This window comes from Mastacembelus armatus, chromosome 21, assembly GCF_900324485.2.
Source record: "Mastacembelus armatus chromosome 21, fMasArm1.2, whole genome shotgun sequence".
Taxonomy (NCBI): domain Eukaryota; kingdom Metazoa; phylum Chordata; class Actinopteri; order Synbranchiformes; family Mastacembelidae; genus Mastacembelus; species Mastacembelus armatus.
In genome coordinates, this window is record NC_046653.1 from 28,579,259 (window position 1) to 28,603,821 (window position 24,563).

Here is a 24,563-nt window from a genome sequence, read left to right on the forward strand (position 1 = left end):
TTCAAAGAACCAGAGATGGTTAAGAAGCATGCAGCTGCTCCTTCTCCCCCTGCTGACAAGCCAAAGACAGGTACCTCCTGCTGTTTGACAGCTTGTCTCGCACAGCTACATAGCCTCTTACCTCTTAACATTTGTCTTGATTTTATTATGACTAGTCTTTGTACTTTAATTTTCTCTTGCTTTTACATATAACACTGTCTCTAATTTCACTACTCCTTGCTGCGGAGTGTCATCTCACTCCTTCGAACTCTAGAGAACTCTTCCATGCTAACTTCAGCTAATGTCTGTGTTACCTACATGAAGATGAGCCCAAACCTCAGGTGCCAGTGGAGCCCAAAGTGTCGCCTGTACCAAAGACTGAGCCCGAGCCCAGACGAAAGGCAGAACCTGAACCGAAGCCTAAGGTCACACTGGCTTCAAAAGCAGAACCTGAACCGAAGCCTAAGGTCGCACCGGCTCCAAAAGCAGAACCTGAACCGAAGCCTAAGGTCACACCAGCTCCAAAAGCAGAACCTGAACCGAAGCCCAAGGTCGCACCGGGTCCAAAAGCAGAACCTGAACCGAAGCCTAAGGTCGCACTGGCTCCCAAAGCAGAACCTGAACCGAAGCCTAAGGTCGCACCTGCTCCCAAAGCAGAACCTGAACCGAAGCCTAAGGTCGCACCGCCTCAGAAAGCAGAACCCGAACCGAAACGTAAGGTCGCACCAGCTCCCAAATCAGAACCTGAACCGAAGCCTAAGGTCGCACCTGCTCCCAAAGCAGAACCTGAACCGAAGCCTAAGATCGCACCTGCTCTCAAAGCAGAACCTGAACCGAAGCCTAAGGTCGCACCTGCTCCCAAAGCAGAACCTGAACCGAAGCCTAAGGTCGCACCTGCTCCCAAAGCAGAACCTGAACCGAAACGTAAGGTCGCACCTGCTCCCAAATCAGAACCTGAACCGAAGCCTAAGGTCGCACCGGCTCCCAAAGCAGAACCTGAACCAAAACGTAAGGTCGCACCAGCTCCCAAATCAGAACCTGAGCCGAAGCCTAAAGTCGCACCGGCTGCCAAAGCAGAACCTGAACCGAAACGTAAGGTCGCACCAGCTCCCGAATCAGAACCTGAACCGAAGCCTAAGGTCGCACCGGCTCCCAAAGCAGAACCTGAACCGAAGCCTAAGCCTACACTGGCTTCCAAAGCAGAACCTGAAGCCAAACCTGCAGCAGTAGTCGAGCCACAGCCCGAAGCTCAGCCAGCACCAGTGACGCCCCCATCTAAAGGTATTTCCTGTATGCTTGGATGTGTGCGTTGTATTTGACACCCGTTGAGAATGTTTGGTCTAACCGTGTCCATATCTGTCTTCAGTATTCATACATATTTTCTGCATTTGCTTAGCTTCATGAACTGAAGCGAATCTTTGACTGTCCTCATGTTCTTTACCTATACCTAAAACCATCTAAATGTTGCTTTAAGTGCCTGAAGAGGCTGCAAAACCAGAGCCAGAAAAGATCAAGCCAAAACTAGCAGCAGTGAAGCCAGAAGCCCAAAAACCGAAAGCAGTACCAGAAAAACCAAAACCAGACGTCCAGAGACCTGAACCTCCTGTACAGAAGCCAGAATCTGCCATTGCCAGGCCAGAACCTCCAGTTCCAAAACCAGAACCTGCAGTGATTCCCAAACCTGAACCAGTAGTGAAAAAAGCTGAAGCTGTAGTGAGAAAACAAGAACCTCCAGAGTCCAGAACAGAGCCCACCACAAAGGAACCTCCAAAGAAAGGTATACAACATCTCTGGCTGAGAAACAGTACTAAAGTTTTTTTTATCTGCTTATTGACCCGTTACTTGTTTTTTACTTCAGATGTTTGTGCAAGCAAACTTCTTAATTCTTTAATCTTTAGAAAACCTGTAGCTCACTGGGTTTTATTGTGTGTCGATTTGTCTATGTCTCACTTTGTGACATGAAATTGTATTTCTCCTGTGAGTCAGAGAACAGCAGGAACACATTTCTTTACTTGTTCTTTTAAAGTACCAGAAACACCACCAAAGAAGGAGGTGATTGCACCTCCAGCGCCACCTACAGTCCCACAAAAGGTGGATAGAGAGGAAGGAGTAGCACAGAAGCCGCCTGTGGAAGTTAAAGGTACCTGAAGCTCAGTTGGCCAGTTGTCATTCCAAACCTCCACACATTAACCCCTAAACCCTTCTGCAGTGTGTTTGTCTGTCTAACCTCTGCCTCAGAGTTACTGAACATTTGTCAGGTTTACTTCACGTCTCTTGTTTTGGCACTCGATAGAGTGGCAGGTTTTGTCCATCTCTAACAACACTCTTCTAGAGTTGATTGTAAATCTTCTAATGTTGGTCAATGGTATTCTTTCAAGTTTGTGTCGAAGAAAAAACCTCCAAGCCTCCAAAAGCAGCCAGAAAACCAGAACGTGCTGTCCTTCCTCCAAAAGAAGAACCAGTGAAAGGTACATCAAAGTCTCTCTAGGATCTTTCCTCAATAACGAGCCCAGGCTTTGGTAGCTTCTTCTTCTTTGTCTTGAGTCTAAGGAAGTAGGGTTATTTACCATCACACATTTAATTATATATTTTTTAAGTGTAACACATGTTCCAGAGGGTGATTTCAGTGATTTGGCTACTCCATGACCTTTCCTCTGACACCGTCATCTGACCAAAATTTCCACGTGTAGACAAAATGATAAAAATTTAATGTGGAGATTATCATAAAATGCCCATAACATTCATGCTCTTTACATTTTTACATCCACTATAGACAAAACAAACCTTCCTAAAGCTTCAAAGCCCAAACCTAAACTCATGCCTGAAAAAGTACCTCAGAAGGTGTTTGATGAGGAGACTGAACATCAGAGGCTGCATGATAAAATCCCAGAAACAGTACTTGAGAGACCACTTTTGCAGAGCGCTGAGGTGAAGGAAAAACTCCCTGAGAGAGTCACAGAGAAAGTACTGGCACCTGATCGAAAAATGGAGGAGATTCCAAAGCTGGTGCCAGAAAAAACCCCGGAAAATAAAGTTCTGGAACAAGCTCCTCTTGAGACGAGGCCTATAAAGGTTCCTCAGAAAGTGACTGAAGATGAGAGAAGTCCTGAGGAGAAGCCACGTGCCAAGGTGTCCAAGATAGAAATGGAGAAGGTCTTTGTAGAGGAAAAAGTTTCTACAAAGACCTCTGATCACATACCTGACGAGACACCTGAAGCTAAACCTGAGAGAACGGTGGAAGAAACTCTTTGTAAAGGTACAGCTGAGACAGACATTACCGCTTTCTTTCTTTGGGTTGTGTTCATGTTAGTGGTACCAGTTCAGTTACTGCGTTTGACCAGCTGCTGTATGGCATGATGTGGTTTGCATCATCAAATGAAATATTGGCTTTACCTTGAAATGTTGTCACATTGAGTCACTGTTCAACATTTATAATTAAATTTAGCCCAAGACTTGAACTGACAAAAGAATTTGCATTGTCATGTCAGTGTAAGTGTCACAAAACCAATCAGAAAGATGTCAAAACTGTATAAATTCAATTCATATGCTCATAGAAGCATTAAACTTGTAAAACCTGTAAACTTTGTACTCTCTTGCCATTCAGTCACAAATTTGGGGCTTGAATCTGTGCAAATATCAAAAAAGTACCAAATGTAAGAATAATAAAGCACCTTGAACTTTTCTTTAACTCAACAAATTTTATATCTTTTTTTTTTACTGCATATTTAGTCACCTCAAGTCAATTTCCTCAAAGAAATCCACCTTCAAGCATATTAAAATGTCTTGCATTTAATTTTCAAAAGACATAAGTATTTTTTTTTTCTGTAGTCTGAACATTAATTATAAAATTGTTGCATGTGATTTTATCAAAAGATGGCTTAAAGCATCCATTACTAATTATTTTAGATAGTCGGCATTATTCAAAATTCATGCAAAACTTAGACTAATTAGCCTTTTGTTGATTGCTCAATCTGTTCATCCATTTTCTATTGCTTATCAAGGTCAGTTTCAATAATGATGTTATTCAGAAGTATTACTTTTTGGTAGTATTTAAAAAAAATTTATATTCAGATGGTTTTCATTGGTATCATCATCAGGTGGTTATTATCTGTGATATTAAATTGTCCTACAAAGTTCCACTTGGTGAACATCCAGGGTCTCTGCGATACAGCAAAACAGATCAAATAATCCAATCCAGGTTTTTTTTTTAACTGAAAATAAGATTAAAAAAGACATTTGGCAGAGAGCAGGGCCCGCCTCTAATCTCATTAAAGTTGTGCTTTATGACTATATTCCTGATCTTACTTTGCCACTTATTTTTGAGCCTACAGCAGATGTTATCTCTGACAGTGCTTTGCCACATATTCATATGTGTATGGAAAACACCAAACTGAACTGTTGCTACTTCAGCATTATCTTATTTATCAACTTGATGTCTTCCTGCCTGCTGTGACTGGTGTTATTCGGCATGTGCTGCTTTTGTTTAACTGTCTCAATTCTCTTCTTTTTAAACCACCTTGGATTAAAAAAATGATTGATTCTTTAAAAGAAATAGAAACTCCGAAGATTGAGAAGACCCCAGAGGTCGAACAGGACAAAAAACTCCATCTTCCTGAACAAGGTACCAATCATCTGAAAACATGAGTTCTTTAACCACATCTTGATGATAATGCACACTACGTGGATTATCACCTCAACCTTTTAATCGCTGTGCTGTCCCTTTCTAACACTAATACTTGTCTTTGTGTTTTGTCATGATTTCTTGGCGCCACCAAATGACGCCTCTTCTTCATCACCTCTTAAAAACTCCAGCAATTAGGAGTCAAGTCAAGATAGAGCAAAGGAAGGGAGCCGCCAAAATATGGAATGCTTATTATGTGACAGAGAAAGGGTCACCAGCAGAAGAAGTTAGGGAACACAAAGTGGTGGAAGAACATGCTAAAGTGCTGTATGGCGAAGAAGTTGCTTCTCTGGACAAGAAACTAATGTTGTTATCAGAAGTAGAAGTAGATGTTGTAAGAACTACAGAAAAACTGAGCCAAAAAGATCAAATGTCTGAATTGAGAGGTGCAATATCTGTTACTGACACTTCAAACTCAAAAGAGACCATGGCAAGCAAACACAAGGCCGTCCTGAAAACACAGGATGTGGACGAAACTGAACTTGGCAAAGACAGAGAGGTCACTGCACTGCAGGTTAAACCCCCACAAGGCAAAACTGAAGAGCAGTATTTTGTCAGGACAGTCAAGTTGCCAACAGAGGCAATTACAGTTGAGAGGAAAGACAGCACATCAGTCAGACAACTGCCATACCAGAAAGCTAATGTTACAGTCACAAAGGCAGGAGAGGTAACTATTAAAACAGAGAGCAAGAAAGAACAAAGCAAGGAAGCTACTTCAGTCAAAGAAATAGAGTTAGGAGACGGTGAATGGTCACTGGTGACAGAAGCAGTCAAAACTAAACCTTCCCCAGTTCTTATCAGCACAAGCAAACAAACTGGAAGACTGGAAACTGGAGGAAAGGCTTTGACTGAGGTCACTCATCAGGAATCAGCTGATGGTGGTGAGATAATTTCAACTGTTCCAAGAGAAAAATACAGCAGAACTGGGGAAATTACAGTGCAGCTGAGAGAACTGACAGTTGAACAGAAATCACCCAAAGTTATGCTCCCTGAAGTGAAAAAGTGGGACGAGGAAACAAGTAGAAAAGACCAAACTCTGCTAAAACCAACAGACATTTCTGACTCTAAAAAAGAAAAAACTAGTACATTAGAACAAGTGTCAGTAAAGAAACACAATCTAGCTGAAAAGAATCAAGAGACATTTAAATCTGATGAGATAAAAAAGGAGAAACTTAAACCTAAAGTGGACGTGACCCCGAAGCTAAAACCTAAAGACTCAGTAACAGATGTCAACCTTGAGACGTCAAAAGCCATTGAACAGAAAACTGAGTCTAAGTCAGTTGTACAAAAACCTCAAGCAAAATATAAGAAAAACCAGGAAACCGAAGATGTCCCTGTTCAGAGGACTGAAACAGAAGACACCAAAAAAGGAAGTCTCGCAATCAAAGATAGAGTTCCTTCAGAGGAGAAAAAGATGTCACCACAAGCAACTTCCAGAGGTACAGAGAGAAAATCTATAAGAACAATCATTTTAATTTTTAACTCGTTCATAAGACTCCATGTCTGGTTGCAGTGTTTTTTCTTTTTTATCCACAACCACCAGGAGTCACCATTTCCCATCCACGCCTCTTTGTCTGTTTTCAAAAGTCTTGTGTTCATGGTTGCACGTGCTCTTCAAATGACATTGCTCTTATATCATTTTGTTTTGTAGGTTTTTAAAGGGCTTTAAGTCTTTTTTCCTGTTTTTTTTTGTTCTCTTTCAAATGATCATGGATTCAACAAAAACTGATTCTTCTTTAAAGGAACAGAAATCGAGGCTGAGACGGTTCCTGCCCCTATGTCTCCTGAAAAACAAGTTGAGATAAAAAGAAAAAGACATGACACAGGTACAATGACAGCACATTGTCCTGTCCTTACTTGTCACCTCCTACAAAATTTTATTTTTTATTATCTCAGTTTATCTGCCTTAACTCCAAATGTTGTGTGTCTGTCTGTGTTTTTTCCATAATATCTCTTGGCACCACTTCATGGTGCTATGTCTTCATATTTCCTTAATTCTTCATTTCAAGCAGGCACCATGAGCCTTTTAAAGGCTGAGAAAGGAACAGGAGAGCAGAAGATTCTGAAAGATTTCATGTCAGAGGAAACGCATGTCTCAGAGAAGGTCATGAGAAGAGAAGCTGTAGATGAAAAAGCCAAGCAGCATCAGGATGATGAAGAAGATACTCTTGGTGTCAGAATTAAATCTTTGCTGGAAGAAGGAATCCTAGATACAATGCAGGATTCTGAAAAAGTGTCCATGAGAAGTGGTGATATATCTGTTACTGATGGTTTAAAGACAGAGGGCCCCATCTCAAAAAATAAAGAAAAAGTTGAACAAAAAAACAGCCAAAATGTTGTGGCAATTCAGAATGAACTTACCAGACAAAATATGGACATGATAAGTGAACTAATAACGGTGAGTAAAAAAGATACAAAACAACATAAGACAACTATTGTATGGACTGAAAGAAAAGCAGAGAGTCCCGAAATGTCAGTTAAACTTTTTTCTAATCAGAAACCATTAATAGAACTGCAGAAGGAAACTGTTGAGGCTGAAAAGGAAGGAGGCCTTATGACACAGGTGCTCAAAGATAAACCTACAGTTTATAAACCCCAGTTACCCAGTATGACACAGAACAAGCCTTTAGATAAAGCCTGTCTCCAGAAACCTTCAGAGGCTGAAAATGAAATGACCTTGAAGACACAAGAAAGTGTTTTTTCAAAATCTGTTGTACCAATAGAATTGATGTTTCCCAAACCTGTGATAGTTCAATCTGAGGAAGCTAATAAACTAGTCAGACAAGAGGCACAATTAGCAAACTGTCAGTCCACAAAAAATGGATTGGCTCAGAAAGAGAAAAAACCTTTGGATGTACTTGAACCACCCCAGGAAAAAGATGTCACAGATACAGAATTACTTGAGGAAGACACTCTTGAAAAATTCACTAGAACTGAGGAGGACTTCAAAGAAGGTGAAGGACTAACTGAGGAATTACAAAAAACAGAACAGATTCATGCAAAGAAAATACACACAGAAAAAAACCCAAAGGAACAGGCTGGACGAAAAAGAGACATTAAATTTGATAGCATTAAGTCGAAGAGAGTAACAGGAAAAAATGACGATATGAAACAAACAGAACAGGGAATGAAAAGAAGGACTACCCTCACCATTAAGTCTGAGATAGAGGGTGCACCAAAACAAACATTACTCACAGTGGAAGACATTCCCCCAACAAGACTGATACCTTCAAAGGATGGAGAACAAATGTTAAATGAATCCAAGATGTTTACGACTGAAGATAAGCCACATGAAGCCTCCACAACCAAAGGGTCAAAAACAAAGCAGGAACACAGTGAAAGAAAAGCACCTCCGACAATGGAAAAGGGACAAATGTTGGTCAAAACAGAAGAGACACCAGTTAAAAAAGCCCTGAGTAATGATCAATCATTTCAAACTGAAAAAAGACAAGAAGTAGTTAAGGTTCAGTCAGAGATCAGAGAGGGTGACATAGACAAAATTTTTCCCACTGAAAAGCAGAAGACAAAGATGAAAATTTTTAGAACATTTTCAACTGAGGAGAAACAAAAGCCCGATGCAGTTCCTCAGGAAAAAGGTGTAGCTAAGGGCGTCGGCATTAAAGGTGAAACTTCTGAAACCACTCCCACTATTGGAAAGGAAACAACAAAAATGGAAAGCACTGAATGGACGTCCTCTGTCCCCACAACCACAGTAGAAACAAAGGAATTCATTACAGATTTAACTTCTGCAGACATAAAGCCACCGCCAACAAAAAGACCACAGATGTCCTCAGAAGTCCAGTTAGACATGAGCGAAAACATCATCAAAGTTCAAAAACCAACAAAACTGGATCAAGCTAAAAGAAAGACAAGTGGTGCTGAGGTTTCTAAACAGTTCACTTCAAAAACTTTTGCTCCAGAAGAACTCAAGCCAGGAAAAACTGCTACCATCAACGAGCCTGTTCAATCAGAGATGACCCCAGCTAATGACAAATATACTAAAATTACTCCCACTGATGAGCCGAACAGAAATGTGGAACAAGTTGAATCTGGTGTATTTATAAAACAATGTGCTACTGGCAAATCAGCAACCAGATCCATACCCCTGGAAGGCATGCAGCAGACAGTGACAGACAAAAAAGTCCCCAGTGACACAAACCAGAAACACACAGAAACCAAAACAAAAGAGCAGGAAGCAGCAGAAAGAAAGACATCAGGAAAAAAATCGGGGACAGTAACAACAGAAAAGCTAGCCAGAGCTGAGGACACTCCTGATGAGCCCCTACAGCCAAAGATTACCACAGTTCAAAACAAATATTCAAAAGCAACACTAGACAAAGAGACACAGCTACGGCTGGTACAAACCCAAAGAAAGCCACTCATAGGAGGTACAGGTGAGGTAGAACGAGAAGAATCACTGTTAACAGAAAATATTTCCAAAAAATTACAAGCAAAGGAATCTGCATCAAGTAAGGAAGAGATTACAGAGCCAGAGTCCATTTCTCCTGATAAAAAGGAAACAACAAAAGTAAGATACCAGACGTTACATACAACTGACAAAGCTGTCACATATACTCTTATTGAAGAGCAGAAGCCAGCAAGAAAGGAACAAGTTGAAAGAAAGGTTTCAGTTACACCCTTAATGGAGGAACTGTGTCTAGAACTGGAGCTAGGTTCTGAAACTCTTGGAGTTACCAAAGACACTGATGTTGCATCAGGTAATAGGGTAATTGAAATTGCAGAGCTTGTAACTCCAGAGGAGCCCGTATCCCTGATGGCAGAAGAACAAACGATTGTCAAAACCAAAGCGACTGCAGACAAGCAAATCCCATCAAAATGTATAACTTTTAAAACTAAAAAAGAGGCTCCTGCTGAAGGTGGGACACCTCAAACTACAATCACTAAAGAATTTGTCACAGAGCCAGAGAAGGTTCTAATATCTACACAAGAACCACAGCAGAAACTCACCAAACCTCAAATGATTATAGGGGAGCAAGAGCAGCTTAAGGTCAGCTTAGTTAAAGACAAAACTTTGAAAGTCCTTCATCTGAAAGACACAAAAACAGAACAGGACCAAATGGAAAGAAATGTAGAAGAAACTTCTAAAGAAAATGAACAAGCTCCTGAAAAAACTGCAGAGACCAAACAAAGTGAAAATGCAGCAGCAAAGGTAACAGATATCGCAGAGAAAATGGCGTCTGTGAACGAGAGAGAACAGGTGTTAGCCAAAATTAACGACACTGCAGGGGAACAAATCCAGGCAAACTTCAGCACCATTAATGATAAAACTGAAAAAGTTACAAATAAAATTGGTACAAATGAAAAACATGTAAAAAGCAAAGCAATATCTCCACAGGCAGCACAACAGAAACCTACTAAACCTCAAGAGATCATTGTTGAGCAAGACCAGCTCAAGGTTTGTGTAGGTAATGATAAGCCATTTGAAGGTACTTTTGCAGAAGCAGAGATGAAAACAGCAGAGGCACAAATGGAAAGACAAAGTTCCATTGCAGCTTTACTGGAGAAAACTGCTGGCCCTGAAAAACATGTAGAAATCAAGGAAACTAACCAGCATCCAGAAGAAAAACAGAACCTTACCACACCTAAACAGATTGTAGTTGAACAAGGACAGCTAATTAGTACTCTTAAGGAGGTAAATACAACACAGGAACAAACTGAAACAAATGCTTTAGTTTCATCAAGGATGGGGAAAGCTGCTTTAGAAGAATGTACAGAAAGTAAAGAAACTGGATTTGCAGTTGATGAAGAAGACATTATTCCTCAAAAGCCATCAATATCCCTGAAGTGGAGACACCTAAAGACAGTCAGAACTCAGGAGGCTGAAGATATACCATTCTCACATGAGATTATCAGAGATGACATTTTAAAAGTGGCTCCTGGGGATATCACTGAACTTGTTTCTCAGAAGAAAGACGAAGCTCAAAAATGTGAAAGGCCAGATTCAGTCAAATCTAAAAAGACTATGGTTGAAGCAGTCCAGGCCAGAACAGTTGCACTTACACAGGGTTATGTGAAAATAAAAGAAGAGCTCAATGGCATTTCTCAACAGCAGTTAGTTGAAACTGAAAAGATTACAGCAGAAGCAAATAAAGATGAAACTGATAAAATCCCTCCAACTGTAGCACCAAAACCAACGAAGCAAGAACAAACTGGAGGAAAGAGTTCAGTCAGAAGTGTGCAAGGCAAATTATCTGAACAACAGGCTGCTGAAGAGCTCCAATCCAAGACCATCTCAGTAACAGATGAATATGGTAGTGTTACTTCTGAAGTGACAGAAACAAAACTACAGCAACTTCAGAGAAAGTGCCCAATGGCACCTGTGATGGAAGTTGCACCTAGAAAATTTCACATTGCAGAAGTTGGACAGTCAGTATTAGACATGTCTAAACACAACTCTGTTGTAAAAGCCAACTCCAAAGAAGACATTGTTAAAAATGAAGCGGAGAAAACTGATGTCAAAAGAACAGGTTCAGGAGCAGTTAAGTCAAACACAATTCATCAACAAGTACTAAAAACAGCAATACAGATGAAACAAGAAACCCTCGAGGTGATAGATGATTCAGAACATGTTTCTCAAAACAAAGAAAAAAACAGAACAGAGGAGCAGGAGACTGAAGACGTCCAGACAAAGAAACCAGAGTCTCCAAAAGACAAACGGCAAAGTTTGGGCAAAAGCACAAAAATGGCTCTTGATGAAGTGCAGTCCAGAACAGTTGTAGTAAAAGGTGAATATGGTCATGTTACTCCATTTGAAGTAACAGAACCAAAACAGGAACAGTTTGAGAGAACAATTTTTGTTCCACCTGTAATGGATGTGCCATCTGAAAATTATCTCGTAGTTAAAGTTGGAGATTTTAAATCTAACATGCTGGAACAATTTATTGTTCCTGACAAACTTGTAAAAAATGTTGCCTCAAGGAAAGTCGATGTACATGAGTCCGGTGAAGTTCCTCTTATAAGACATTCACAAAGCCCAGAGACTGGCAAGGAAAGCATGGGCATTTATTCTGAAAAAAAAGACACAAACATAAAACTAATAAAAGAGAAACAAACCCAACAGGAGGCAGAGGTCGGAGCTGTTACTCCTCAGATTATTGAAGAAACATTGGTATGGCACGAGGAAGGTAAATATGATAACACAGCACCAAAGAAACCAGTCTCTTTCAAAGATGATCAGGTTACAGATGAGTATACTGGGTCCAAAATAGACACAGTCAAAGAGAATTTTTTGTGTGTTTCTCTAAGTGAAGACATGAAGCAGGAAAAAAGAGCTTCAAAGACACAGGCAATAGATGTTGTATATGAAAAACCAGTGAAAGAAGTTATATTAGATACTCCACAAAGGCATGAAAAAACAAAACTGAATATGGAAGACACAGATAGCAAAGCCACAGTAATGTTTGCAGATGCGGTGATAGATCTGAAAAGGGTAGAAAACAGAGACATTCTAGAAATTGTGTCAGGTAAATTAGACAGTAAAAGCCACGAACAATGGCCAAATACCAAACAGGTTGAGGATCGAGCTGTCAAAGTTAATGCTGAAGAAGGAATGAAAGCGAGACAGGAAGTTCACAGACAGGTCACTGTTCCATTCTTATTTGAGGCAAAACCGAAAGAGTCATTGATTGAGCAGGGTACCTTTGGAAGTGATAGAGATTTGGCAGGGTGGCATGAGGCCACAGTCAGAGAACTGTCAGTAACAGATAAAAACAAGCCAAAGATGGTGAAAAAGCACAAAACAGAAACCCCAGAATGTGGGGAAGGTTTCTTCAGGAAATGGGAATCAGGACCTGAACAGTCCAGTCTGGATGCAGATGATCGATACATGCCTCCTCGGGAAGATGAAACCACAATCAGAAAACAAGGAGAAGCTCCAGGGCTTGAGTCCATCTTAGAAATGAGGCTTTTGTCTTTTGTCTCCCTTCAGGAATCTTCCAGAGGTATATAGGGACATTTTTCTATGTCACAGAGCACGTGTTTTTGATCTGAGCACCAGACATTCTTGTGCACTCCCTTGGTATCCTCTTAAGAATTTCCGAAACTCATACCTCTTTGTCATGACCACTTCAAGAAGATATCCATGTCATGTCACCCATTTTGTTTGGGCACAAGCTGTCTTCTTGCTTACTATCAGAAACCATCAACCTAGATTTTTTTTTTTTGTTTTTTTTTTTGCTAATTCTCTTTGTTGTTCGATAACTACTTCCATCTTTGAACTCAGTCTTCCAGCTTTGCATGTTCTCACTACAGAGTTTCTTGTCTTGTCTGTGTCAAGATTATGACTGTCATATCATTTTATTTTCAAGTTCCTGTGAAGGAGAAGGAGCCACCACCACAAGTCAAAGAACTACCGGTAAAGCCAGGTGCTCCTCAAGAAGGTACCTAATGTCTATTAAACATATTTGGTGTTTATGTCTGTCTGTTGCTCTGTGGATGACATTCATAAATGAATGTCAGTCTTGATCCTGAAGAAAGTCATTGTATCATGCAAAAAACAAAATGAAAAAACAAAATGAAATATTTTGGGAAAAAAAGAAATCATACAAAATGGTTATGAACATACAATTATGGTTCTTTTGGTGTCAAGCTCTCAGAGCTACAGTGAAGTGAGAACTTTTCTTTCAATTGGTTTTACTTTTCTTCCTTGTACTTTTAAGAGCGGAAGTCACAGGTTGCTGAGAAGGGCCTAGAACCTGCAGAGAGGCCTGAAATCACTGCAAAAACTAAGTTGGAGAAGAAAGTTCCTCCAAAAGACGAAACTCTGCCAGGTATCCAGACAGTAATTCTTACACAATTAAAGCCAAACCTTGGAGTGCTTTTAGAAGAGCAGTGTGTTTCGGTCATACACCTCCCTCTTTTTTATTCTTGAAGTGACCAAGACACAGCCTGCTCTGACCGCTGAAGAAGCAACCAAAATGACGACTACAGAAGAAGAAAAGCCAGATGTGGTAGAAACTGTCATTCCTGAGACAGGTAGAGACATTTTAAAGTCTGAGAAGGAAGCATCATCTGTATTTGTTTTGTCTTGTGGTCCACTCAGGATGATCACTAGCAGCAGTACTGTCTGTCGTGTTACATTGTTGGTCTTCCTATGTTTTGTTTGGTCATTACTTCCTTAACGTTGAACACAGTATGCCCGTTTTGTCTTGTCCACAGTTTTATTTTAGGTCTACATCCTAACACATGGCAACAAAATAATGTATTACTGGACTACACTGTTTTACAAATCAAAAACTTTATCATGTGTCTTCTGCATTAGAACCTTTATTATTTTTGAATGTGTTTGATGGGAAATTCTCACTGTTTTGTAGTCTTCCTAGTTTTTAAACCACTGAAGCTGCTTTTCATGACAATTTCATTACCTAATTAACAATTGTCTGAACTACACCCCTGTATTAGATGAAACCAAGGGACCCGTTCAAGCACCAGGAGGAGTCAAGAAAGGTAGGAACATCAACTGCAACTTGAAATTATGTCAATACATGGCACAGCAACTTGCGGCATTAAATCAAAACAAAATAGCTATGTTCTCAAATCCCAAATTCACAGACTTTTTCCAAACAATCAGTTCAGCATGCTGGGACACTGTAGTATTCTACGTCAAATCAATGTGTTCACCATTTTTGGTTCAAAACTTTTACCATCACCACAGTTTAAAAATTACCAGTTTAAATGATTATACACATATGTTGTTCTGTAGTAGCTCTGTTCTGTGAAAGTTGTCTTGTCTTTGTCCTTTTGTGCATCTATGTTCTGAATTAGCTTTATAATAAAATTGTTTTTTTATTTATGTTTCTGTATTTATTTTACTCATTTGTGGGTTTAGAGTATATGTATGTTTGTACACATTGTGATGTTAGTTAAGTGCCAGTAAATAATGTCAAACCTTTGCTGCCTCAGAAACGGTTCTGCACAAAAAAGGTATAATTCAGTTGGAAGAGGATGGGACTTTTGAGATTCCCTCTTTGAGGAAAACAACCAGAGTTAAGAGAGAATTGGAAGAAGAGAAGGAGATTATCAAACTGAAGAAGATTCCTTTGGTTTTACCTAAAGAGGCTGAAGAGGAGGAAAAACTTCTAAAGGTCACCAAGACCACGGTCTTTCATATTGAGGAGATGGTGGATAGAGAAGAGGCTGCTGAGAGGTCAGTTGCCACCAAGGTACCTGTAGAAGAGAATAAGCCACAAGAGAAAGCAGATGTGTTGAAAAAGCCTGAAGTTATTAAACCCAAAGAAGAAGACCGAAAAGAGACCCGTAAAGGCACATGGATCCGCCAGAAACCTATCACTAAAGATGAGAAACCGGAAGATAAGATTTCTCTGAAGAAAACTCCCAAAGAACCAAAGGAAGAGGAACCTGTCCCATCTAGTGCAGCCTTGAAGAAAGTGAAAAAATTGCCTTTAGATGAAGTGGAACCAGAAGTAGTCAAATTAAAACCATTTGAGAAGCCTGTTAAACATACAGAAAAGCCAGAGAAGGTTAAAAAGGAGAGGCCAGACAGGAACACTGTGCCTTTTCAGAAGGATGAAATAACCCCCAGAGAGGTAGAAACCCAAGAAGCTCCTAAGATAGCTGAAAATGCTCCTCCAGAAGCAAAGGAACTAGCAGCCAAGGTACCAAAACCATTAGATAAAAAGAAAACTCCTGAAAAAGAGCCTGAGGAGGTCAAGGCACCCACCAAGGTGAAGATAATCCCGACACAAGAACAAGAAGTAGAACATGTCAAGCTGAAGCCTTTCTTAAGGCCTTCCAAAAAGACAGCAGAGCCTGAGAAGAAACCAGCAGAGGGGAAAGAGAAGATGACAACTGATGACCAGCACTATCACCACACAAGTCCAGATAAAAAAACAGTACGAGAACGAGAGGTTGGCCCGAAGAAACCTGAGATCCTGGAGGCTCCAGGGGAGAAGCCAGAGAAGCAGAAGGAGGCAGAAACAGTTCTAGTGGAGGAAATTGTGTCTCCTGTTCCAACCTCTGTTAAAAAACCAGAGAAAGCTCCTGAGGAGGCCAAACCTCTGCATCTGAAGAAGGGAGTTACACCAAAAGTGAAAGAGGAGAAGGGAGAAGTGGTCCTGAAGCCTGTGGAGCAGCTCAAGAAGGTTGAGCTAAAAAAGACACCTTCTCCTAAAGTTGAGAAGCTCAAAGAAGTAGAGGCAATACCTGTTGAGAGGAAGCCAAGTGTTGATAAACTTAAAAGAGTTCCTAAAACTGTTTCACCAAAAGACACTATTGAAGGTGTGACTCTTAAAAAAGTCCCAAAGAAGCCATCACCAGAGGCAGAAAAGGCTGCAGAAGCAGCAAAACCTGGTAAAGGGAAGGTACCCCTGTTGAAAGAGGTTTCTCCTGGAGCTGTGCAGATGAAGAAGGTTGACACCCAGACAGAGGAGGAGATATTTGAAGAGGAGTTTGAAACTGAGGAAGAGGCAGCGCAGGAGGAAGAAGAGGCCTGGGGCTGGGAACTAGTTCCTCGGGAAAGTTATGGCTCAGAGGACTGGGAGGGTGAAGGAGAAGAAGGTGCACTGGAGGTTCCAGGGGTGACAAGGAGAGGTGAGATGGTGGTGGCCCCAACTTGTTGGGTGATGACCAAGATAAACCCTCCGTTCATGCCCAGAATAACCTCTACCCATTCCTGCCATCATGCCTCCATCACAGTCATCTTTGCCTCATAATATCTTAAATGTGATGCACTTACTGCCATCACTTTTTTGTGTTCATCCTGGTCATATTCATTACTTTTTGTCCTTTGTCATGTCATTTGTGTGTCTTCCATTTCAATATCATGCCCTGCTCATCAGTCCAACATGTTCTGCCTGTTTGTGCCATCATTACATTTCTGTTACTCTAGCTAGATCAGTGTAAACTGAATCATACATGATTCATTGGTGTCTGCTTTCACTTCATTTCAGTGCCACTATTGAATAAATATACTTTCATTTGATGCCTCTCTATACAATTGAGTGGACATTACATATCTCCTGGTCATAGCATGTTTGACTGACACAATGACTGTGCATGAATGAATTCTTTCTAAACAGAGGGACAACCAGCAGAGGAAGCCGGAAGAGGCCGAGGTAGAGGCCTGAAACGTAAGTCTTTTGTCTCAATAAGCCCATAAACTGTACCTGTAAGAAAACCATATTGTTTGTTATTTTGTGATGATGCCACAGAACCTTTTTTGAAATTCAATTGTGAATTGAATTAATTTTGTATTTCAGCAAGACAGACCCCATCCCCAGGAGAAGGCCGGGGTCGTGGCCTGAAACCTGGTGGAAGAGGTCCTCCGCCACCACCAGAGGAGCCATTCGGAGGATTCAAGCTCAAAGCGGTCCCTCTGAAGTTCATCAAGAAGATTCAGGACATTGTGTTGCTGGAAGCTGAGTCGATTGGTTCGTCTGCTGTATTTGAGTGTGAGATCTCGCCTTCCACTGCAGTTGCTTCATGGATGAAAGATGGCAGTAACCTCAGAGAAGGTCCCAAGCACAAGTTCACCGCTGATGGCAAAGATCGCAAGTTGAGCATCATTGATGTCCAGCTGTCAGACAGTGGTGAATATACGTGTGTGGCCAGGAATGCTGGAAGGGAAATATCATGCACAGCCAAGCTCGTTGTTGAAGGTATATATATCTTAAACATTAATCTCTCATGATCTTACATAGTTACTCTAACTACCCATTGCATTTTATCTTCTCACAGAGCTGCCTGTGAAATGGATCAAAGAGTTGGAGGCTGAGACTACAGCCATGAAGGGTCAGCCTCTGTATGTTACTTGTGAGCTGAACAAAGAGAGAGATGTGATATGGAAGAAGAATGGTGAGGTCCTGAAGCAAAAAGAGAACAAGATTCAGATCAATATCATTGGTATGCAGCATGGTGTGACCATCCAGAACACCACAGAGGAGGATGCTGGTTCCTACTCATGTGAAGTAGATGGCCTGGAGGAGGTCAAGACTACAACAAATGTCAAAGTGACTGGTAAGTAGAAGAGGATATTGTCCCTAAACACAGTAACACACGTATCGGATCGGTCACGGCCCAGGTTAACAACGACCGCCACTGGTGCTGTTGACCTAGAGGGTGCCAGTGGAAATTGGACTACTTTTGGTCGAAGAAGGAGAGGAGGATGGTGTACGTAGGCAAAGAGAGAAGAGGAAGGGCAGGAGTGTAGGACTTAGAGTAGGGACTTTGAATGTAGGGACTTTGTCAGGGAAAACTAGAGAGTTGGCTGATATGATGGAGAGAAGAAAGGTGGATATCTTGTGTGTTCAGGAGACCAGGTATAAAGGTAGCAAGGCCTATAGTTTAGGAGCAGGGTTCAAGCTGTTTTATCATGGAGTGCATGGAAAGAGGAATGGAGTAGGAGTTATCCTGAAGGAGGATTTTGATAGGAATGTTCTGGAGGTTTAGAGAGTGTCAGATAGGGTGATGAGTCTGAAGCTGGAAGCTGGTGGTAGACTTCTCAAAAAGGATGGAAATGGCTGTAGTGAACACATTTTTCCAGAAAAGGGAGGAGCATAGGGTGACATATAAGCGTGGAGGCAGGAGCACACAAGTTGATTACATCTTGTGCATACGTTCCAACCTGAAAGAGTAAAGTAGTGGCTGGGGAGAGTGTAGCCAGACAGCATAGGATGGTGGTGTGTAGGATGACTCTGGTGGTGAGGAAGATGAAGAGGACAAGGGCAGAGCAGAGGACCAAGTGGTGGAAGTTGAAAAAGGAAGAGTGTTGTGTGGCTTTGAGGGAGGAGCTGAAACAGGCTCTGGGAGGTCAGGAGGTTCTTCCAGATGACTGGACAGCTACATCTAAAGTGATCAGGGAGACAGGTAGGAAGGTACTTGGTGTGTCATCTGGAAAGAGGAAAGCGGATAAGGAGACTTGGTGGTGGAATGAGGAAGTTCAGGAGTGTGTTAAGAGGAAAAGGTTAGCTAAGAAGAAGTGGGACATTGAGAGGACAGAAGAGAACAGACAGGAGCACAGGGAGATGCAGCGTAAGGTGAAGGTAGAGGTGGCAAAGGCCAAACAAAGGGCATATGAGGATTTGTATGATAGGTTGGACTCTAAGGAGGGAGAGGTGGATTTGTACAGGTTGGTGAGGCAGAGAGACAGAGATGGCAAGGATGTGCAGCAGGTTAGGGTGATTAAGGACAGGGATGGAAATGTGTTGACAGGTGCCACAAATGTGATTGAAGGAATACTTTGAAGAGTTGATGAAAGGAAAATGTCAGAGAGCACAGAGTAGAAGAGGTGACTGTTGTGGAGCAGGAAGTAGCAAAGATCAGTAAGGATGAAGTGAGGAAGGTGTTGAAGAGGATGAAGAGTGGAAAGGCAGTTGGTCCTGATGACATACCTGTGGCGGTATGGAAGTGTTTCGGAGCGGTGGCAGTTGAGTTTTTGACTGGGCTACTTAACAAGATCTTGGAGAGTGAGAGGATGCCTGAGGAATGGAGGAGAAGTGTACTGGTGCCCATCTTTAAGAACAAAGGAGACGTGCAGAGCTGTGGAAACTACAGAGGAATAAAGCTGATGAGTCTCTCAATGAAGTTATAGGAAAGAGTAGTGGAGGCTAGGCTGAGGTCAGAAGTGAGCATTTGTGAGCAGCAGTATGGTTTCATGACAAGAAAGAGAACCACAGATGCAATATTTGCTTTGAGAATGCTGATGGAGAAGTACAGAGAAGGCCAGAAGGAGCTGCATTGTGTCTTTGTAGATTTGGAAAAAGCGTATGACAGGGTGCCGAGAGAGGAGCTGTGGTTTTGTATGAGGAAGTCTGGAGTGGCAGAGAAGTATGTTCGAGTGGTGCAGGACATGTCTGAGAGCTGTAAGACAGTGGTGAGGTGTTCTGTAGGGGTGACAGAGGAGTTCAAGGTGGAGTTGGGACTGCACCAAGGATCAGCTTTGAGCCCCTTCTTGTTTGCTGTGGTGATGGACAGGCTGGCATGAGGTTAGACAGGAATCTCCGTGAACAGAGTACATGTGTGTAAATGAGAGGAACTCAAGTAGAACAGTGAGGTTACAGGGAGTAGAGGTGAAGAAGGTGGAGGATTTTAAGGATCTTGGGTCAACAGTCCAGAGCAACGGAGAGTGTGGAAAAGAAGTGAAGAGACGTGTGCAAGCAGGTTGGAACGGGTGGAGGAAAGTGTCAGGTGTGATGTGTGACAAAAGAGTGTCAGCAAGAATGAAAGGAAAGGTGAACAAGACAGTGGTGAGACCAGCAATGTTGTCTGGTTTAGAGACAGTGGCACTGAGAAAAAGACAGGAGGCAGAGCTGAAGGTAGCAGAGATAAAGATGTAGAGGTTCTCTCTGGGAGTGACGAGGATGGATAGGATCAGGAATGAGTACATCAGAGGGACAGCTCATGTTAGATGTTTTGGAGAAAAAGCCAGGGAAGCCAGATTGAGATGGTTTGGACATGTTCAGAGGAGGGACAGTGAATATATTGGTAAAAGGATGCTGAGGTTAGAGCTGCCAGGACGGAGGCCTAGAGGAAGACCAGAGGAGGTTCTGTAGTGAATTAGGACATGAGGATAGTTGGTGTGGGAGAGGAGAACACAGAGGATAGGGTTAAATGGAGGCAGATGATTCGCTGTGGCGACCCCTGAGGGGAGCAGCCGAAAGGAAAAGAAGAAATACAGATATAAAGTATTTACTGTGTTAATGGTGCACTGATTCAGAAATGTTTAACTCCTTCAGAAATCATCAAAGACTGGATTGTGAAACCGCTGAGAGACCAGCATGTGAAACCAAAGACCACTGCTACATTTAAATGTGAGCTCTTTAAGGATACTCCCAACTGGAAGTGGCTCAAAGGAGAGAATGAGATCACTCCTTCAGACAAGATTGAGATCAAGAGGGACGGAAATGAGTTGACGCTTACCATCAAGAATTGTCAGCCTGACGATGTAGCAGAATATGCCATGGAGGTGGAAGGACGCATATACACTGCCAAGCTAACGCTAGGAGGTTTATCAGTCTGCTTACTTTCCTTCCGTTTGACTTCAGCCCCTCAAATACTTTACCTGCATTTCTGTTGATATTTACTAGTGATATTTACTAGTACTAATACAATGTCTTTCTCAGAGCGGGAAGCTGAGATCTTGAAGCCCCTGGCCAGCGTAGAGGTGACAGAGAAGGAAGATGCCATGTTTGAGACAGAGATCTCTGAGGAGGATGTTCCAGGGGAATGGAAGCTCAAAGGAGAGGTTTTGACTAGGTCCCCGGTAAGTCTGGACAGTCTTTAAACGTAATTCTACATAGTTGTTGTTATTTCATACTTTTTATATATAAACTCACTCGTGTTTATTAGACATGTGACATCCAAATGGAGGGTGCAGTGCGTAGGCTCACACTTAAAAATTGCCAGTTGGATCAAGCCGGAGAAGTGTCCTACCAGGCTTTGAACGCGATAACCACCGCAATGCTCAACGTCAAAGGTAAGAAGTATTCCTGGACTCCAAACTCAGAATTACTATCTACCATGATATTGATTAATACGATATTAGCTGTAAAAATAAAGGCATAAGGTCTATGGGCAATATAATAAAGCTTTTATGGCATGTGAGAACGGACCTTAGATCTTTATTAAACAGGTTTAATGAGTCAGTTTCATTTTTGTGCCAATCTTTGAACCTTTATGGAGCCTGTGCAGGCAACACAGAATTCCAATGTGCGATCCCAGCTATCACAAGTGGTTGAAGTAGCTGGAAAAAGCTCTTTGCTATTTGTTTTTCTATTTGTTGTACAGTCTATTCAGTGGAAAAAGTTAACTTCTGTGTCTGATTTGTGCAAAAATGTCTGCAGTAATGTCAGTCTACACTATATTTGTACTGTCTGTGGTTAAATGTTTTATGTACAGTGGCCAGTTTATCAGTTACACCAGCACTACATTCATGGATGGGTCACACCACCAGACAATAAATCACATTTCTTCAGTTTAGCAGCAGATGATTGATTTTCTTTAGTGGTCACAAAGTGGTAAGAGCCTGGTTCACACCAAGAAGAACAGCTTCAAGAACGAAAATTTCTGTTCCAGTTCTGATAAAACTGAAAAAGATGGAGGACTGCTGGATGTTTCAGACATAAAAAGCCTTTGCTAACAACAAGACCGCTGTTTGTTGATTTTTATTGTTTTAGGCTTTTAGCCTATCATGGGGTCCTTCAACACCATGAAAAAAGCCAGGCCAGACATTTAAACAATCCCAGGAATGAAAAGTGATGTCATTTTGCACAGATGAGCTGCACAGCCTGACGATGTCTTAAATAGGCGTTCTCTAGGATAGGGTGGAAGAGGCTGTGTATAGCTGTCTCGTTGATAGGAAGCAATGGCATGAGGTTTACCCCCTGATATCCCTCCGGTGTGATACCAGAAACTCCTATTGTTATAGAATGGTCATGTACTGCTAACAAGAGCGTACATGGTAAACTGGTCACTAGCTGTAGACTGCTGTCCACGTGTTTTGTTGTATTGTTGATGTACGTCACCTGTGTTGCCTTTTCATCCCAGAAATCGAAATGGACTTTGTTGTCCCTCTGAAGGATGTTTCTGTGCCTGAAAAGAAACAGGCTAAGTTTGAATGCACAATCACGAAGGATGTCTCGAAGGTCATGTGGTACAGAGGGACTGACATCATCACCTCTGACCAAAAGTATGACATCATTGATGATGGAAAGAAGCATATGCTGGTCATAAATTGCTGTGAGTTTGATGACGAGGACGAATATACCATTGAGGTGTTGGGCAAAACATCAACAGCTAGGCTCACAGTGGAGGGTAAGTGCAGGCTACCCATTGCTAGACATGAACCTGGCAGAATAGTTTTCTTGATATACACATATATATTTAGTGATTTGGTTGCTTCATCTTTAAACTCTTATGAATATGCTTTACTAATACAATTATAGGTATCAGGCTCAAATTTATCTCGCCATTAAAGGACCAAACTGTGAAGGAAGGCCAAACGGCTCGGTTTGAGCTGGAGCTCTCTCATGAGAACATCCCAGTTACCTGGTACAAGAATGACATTAAAATTCATCCAAGCAGAACAGTGGTCACCCATGTGGATGGAAAGAAGCATATTCTAGAAATAAAGGAAGTGACACTAGATGATACTTGTCAAATTAAGGCTGAGGCCAAAGGAATTCCTTCCATGGCCAACCTGACAGTCATAGGTAAACTGAAACTAGCAGCCTGTCCTCTCTCTGTTGCCCTCCCCCAATGTCTCTTCTTCCCGTAGAATGTTCGTCCATGTCTGTGCATGTCCACAAAATTCCATCATTTGCATACGTAAGACATTGTCTGTGTTCTATTTTTCTGTCTTGCTATGCGTTCCTTGCCATTTTTAGTGTCTTGTCCTGTGCTGTACTATATGCTGCATATGTGTGGTATACATGTGCAATGTAAAGTCACACCAAACTTTCCGCATTCCAGAGGGAGACGCGTATTTCACCGTTAAGCTTCAAGACTATACTGCAGTGGAGAAAGACAAAGTTATTCTAGATTGTGAGCTCAACAAAGACGTTGATGTCATGTGGTACCACAATGAGGCTGAGATCAAAGTTTCTAAGCTGGTGGCCATTAGGGCCGAGGGCAAACGCAGAACCCTCATCATCCACAGAGTTGCGGACAAAGACAAAGGACAGTACGTATGTGACTGTGGAACAGACAAGACAGCAGCGTCACTTCACATCGAAGGTAATTTCTTTTGATTTATGGTGCTCACCTTCACTGAAGCAACTTATTCCTTGATGCAAATCTTCATATTCTCCTTCCAACCACCTCGTGCCATCACCCAGTTTTTTTTTCACCTAAATGCTTTTATTTGCTTTCATCAACTGTCTACAGTGCTACTGTATGTGTGTCTGTCTGCTGTTTGTATGGTATGTACCTGTATATATGTGCTGTGTGTGTGTTTTATGTTAATTTGGTTGTATATTTCAATGTCTGAACGCCTTCAGTAAGAATTTTGTTCCCTCTCTTGAACGTCAGCTCGCCCCGTCAAGGTGATTCGACCAATGTATGGCGTCGAAGTGTTTGATGGAGAGACAGCTCGATTTGAGGTCGAGCTCAGTGAGGATGATGTCCATGGCCAATGGACACTGAATGGAGAGGTCCTCAGTCCAACTGGTGTATGTCTCATTAAAATACATCTCAGCAAATATTCTTTTACCCATAGTTCCGTTCACTTTCATTTTGACTTCAGGTGTGAATTTAGTCAAGAATTAATAATTGAAACTTTGTGCTTCGCACATCTAACCTATCAAGGTTATGCCATGAAGTTTGATCTCCTGTAGCTAGCAAATGAAAGTGAATTGACCAGGGCCTTGCTCTGATCACTTTCTTTGATTCCTCATGTCATGTTTTTGCTGAAGCACTAAAGTTTGTCGGCTATCTGCAGGAGGTTGAGATCGTGGAAGATGGTGCCAAACATACTCTGGTCTTGTACAATTGCAAAGTGCCTCAGACAGGCGAGGTGGTGTTTACCGCCGCTAACGCCAAGTGTTCTGCTAACCTGAAAGTGAAGGGTGAGGTTTCACTTTTCAAACATGCTTTCTCTATAAAATCTTAACACAGCACCCAGTATCTTTCTGCTTCATTTTCAAGTTCTTAACGTAACTTTGCCATTGATTCTTGTCTTCTTACTTTTTGGCACTGCAACTCAAAAAATTATGGGAATAAATAAAATGTAATAGTTTACATTCCGTGAAAACGGGGTAAATGCTATTACATTGTGTATACAAAGATCAACCTTTTACACTAGGTTGAATTTTCTTGTACCATTGAGCCTACATACATTTATTATTTTTGTATTGTTTTTGTAAGGTGGGCAAGTCACTGCCATCTGACCTTACCTTACACAAGTACAATTGCTCCCAAGTTTTTATGAAGT

The 24,563-nt window shown here is 41.6% G+C and overlaps 1 protein-coding gene across 9 annotated transcripts in view; it reads left to right on the top strand.

Moving 5' to 3' along the window:
* The window catches only part of LOC113123841 (titin-like), a 218,002-nt gene that overhangs the window by 72,935 nt on the left and 120,504 nt on the right, over positions 1-24,563 (top strand). For 6 of the 9 annotated variants that reach the window (XM_026296157.2, XM_026296158.2, XM_026296159.2 and 3 more), the window contains 18 exons: positions 8-70; positions 304-1,260; positions 1,454-1,756; positions 2,006-2,119; positions 2,358-2,447; positions 2,753-3,235; positions 4,529-4,600; positions 12,988-13,059; positions 13,339-13,449; positions 13,553-13,654; positions 14,081-14,125; positions 14,582-16,228; positions 16,717-16,767; positions 16,897-17,295; positions 17,375-17,653; positions 20,371-20,640; positions 20,758-20,897; positions 20,984-21,110. In XM_026296157.2, the coding sequence (XP_026151942.1) occupies positions 8-70; positions 304-1,260; positions 1,454-1,756; positions 2,006-2,119; positions 2,358-2,447; positions 2,753-3,235; positions 4,529-4,600; positions 12,988-13,059; positions 13,339-13,449; positions 13,553-13,654; positions 14,081-14,125; positions 14,582-16,228; positions 16,717-16,767; positions 16,897-17,295; positions 17,375-17,653; positions 20,371-20,640; positions 20,758-20,897; positions 20,984-21,110 (5,325 nt within the window). The remainder of the gene's footprint in view (positions 1-7; positions 71-303; positions 1,261-1,453; positions 1,757-2,005; positions 2,120-2,357; positions 2,448-2,752; positions 3,236-4,528; positions 4,601-12,987; positions 13,060-13,338; positions 13,450-13,552; positions 13,655-14,080; positions 14,126-14,581; positions 16,229-16,716; positions 16,768-16,896; positions 17,296-17,374; positions 17,654-20,370; positions 20,641-20,757; positions 20,898-20,983; positions 21,111-24,563) is intronic. The other 3 variants (XM_026296164.2, XM_026296162.2, XM_026296163.2) reach the window with 3 other exon arrangements.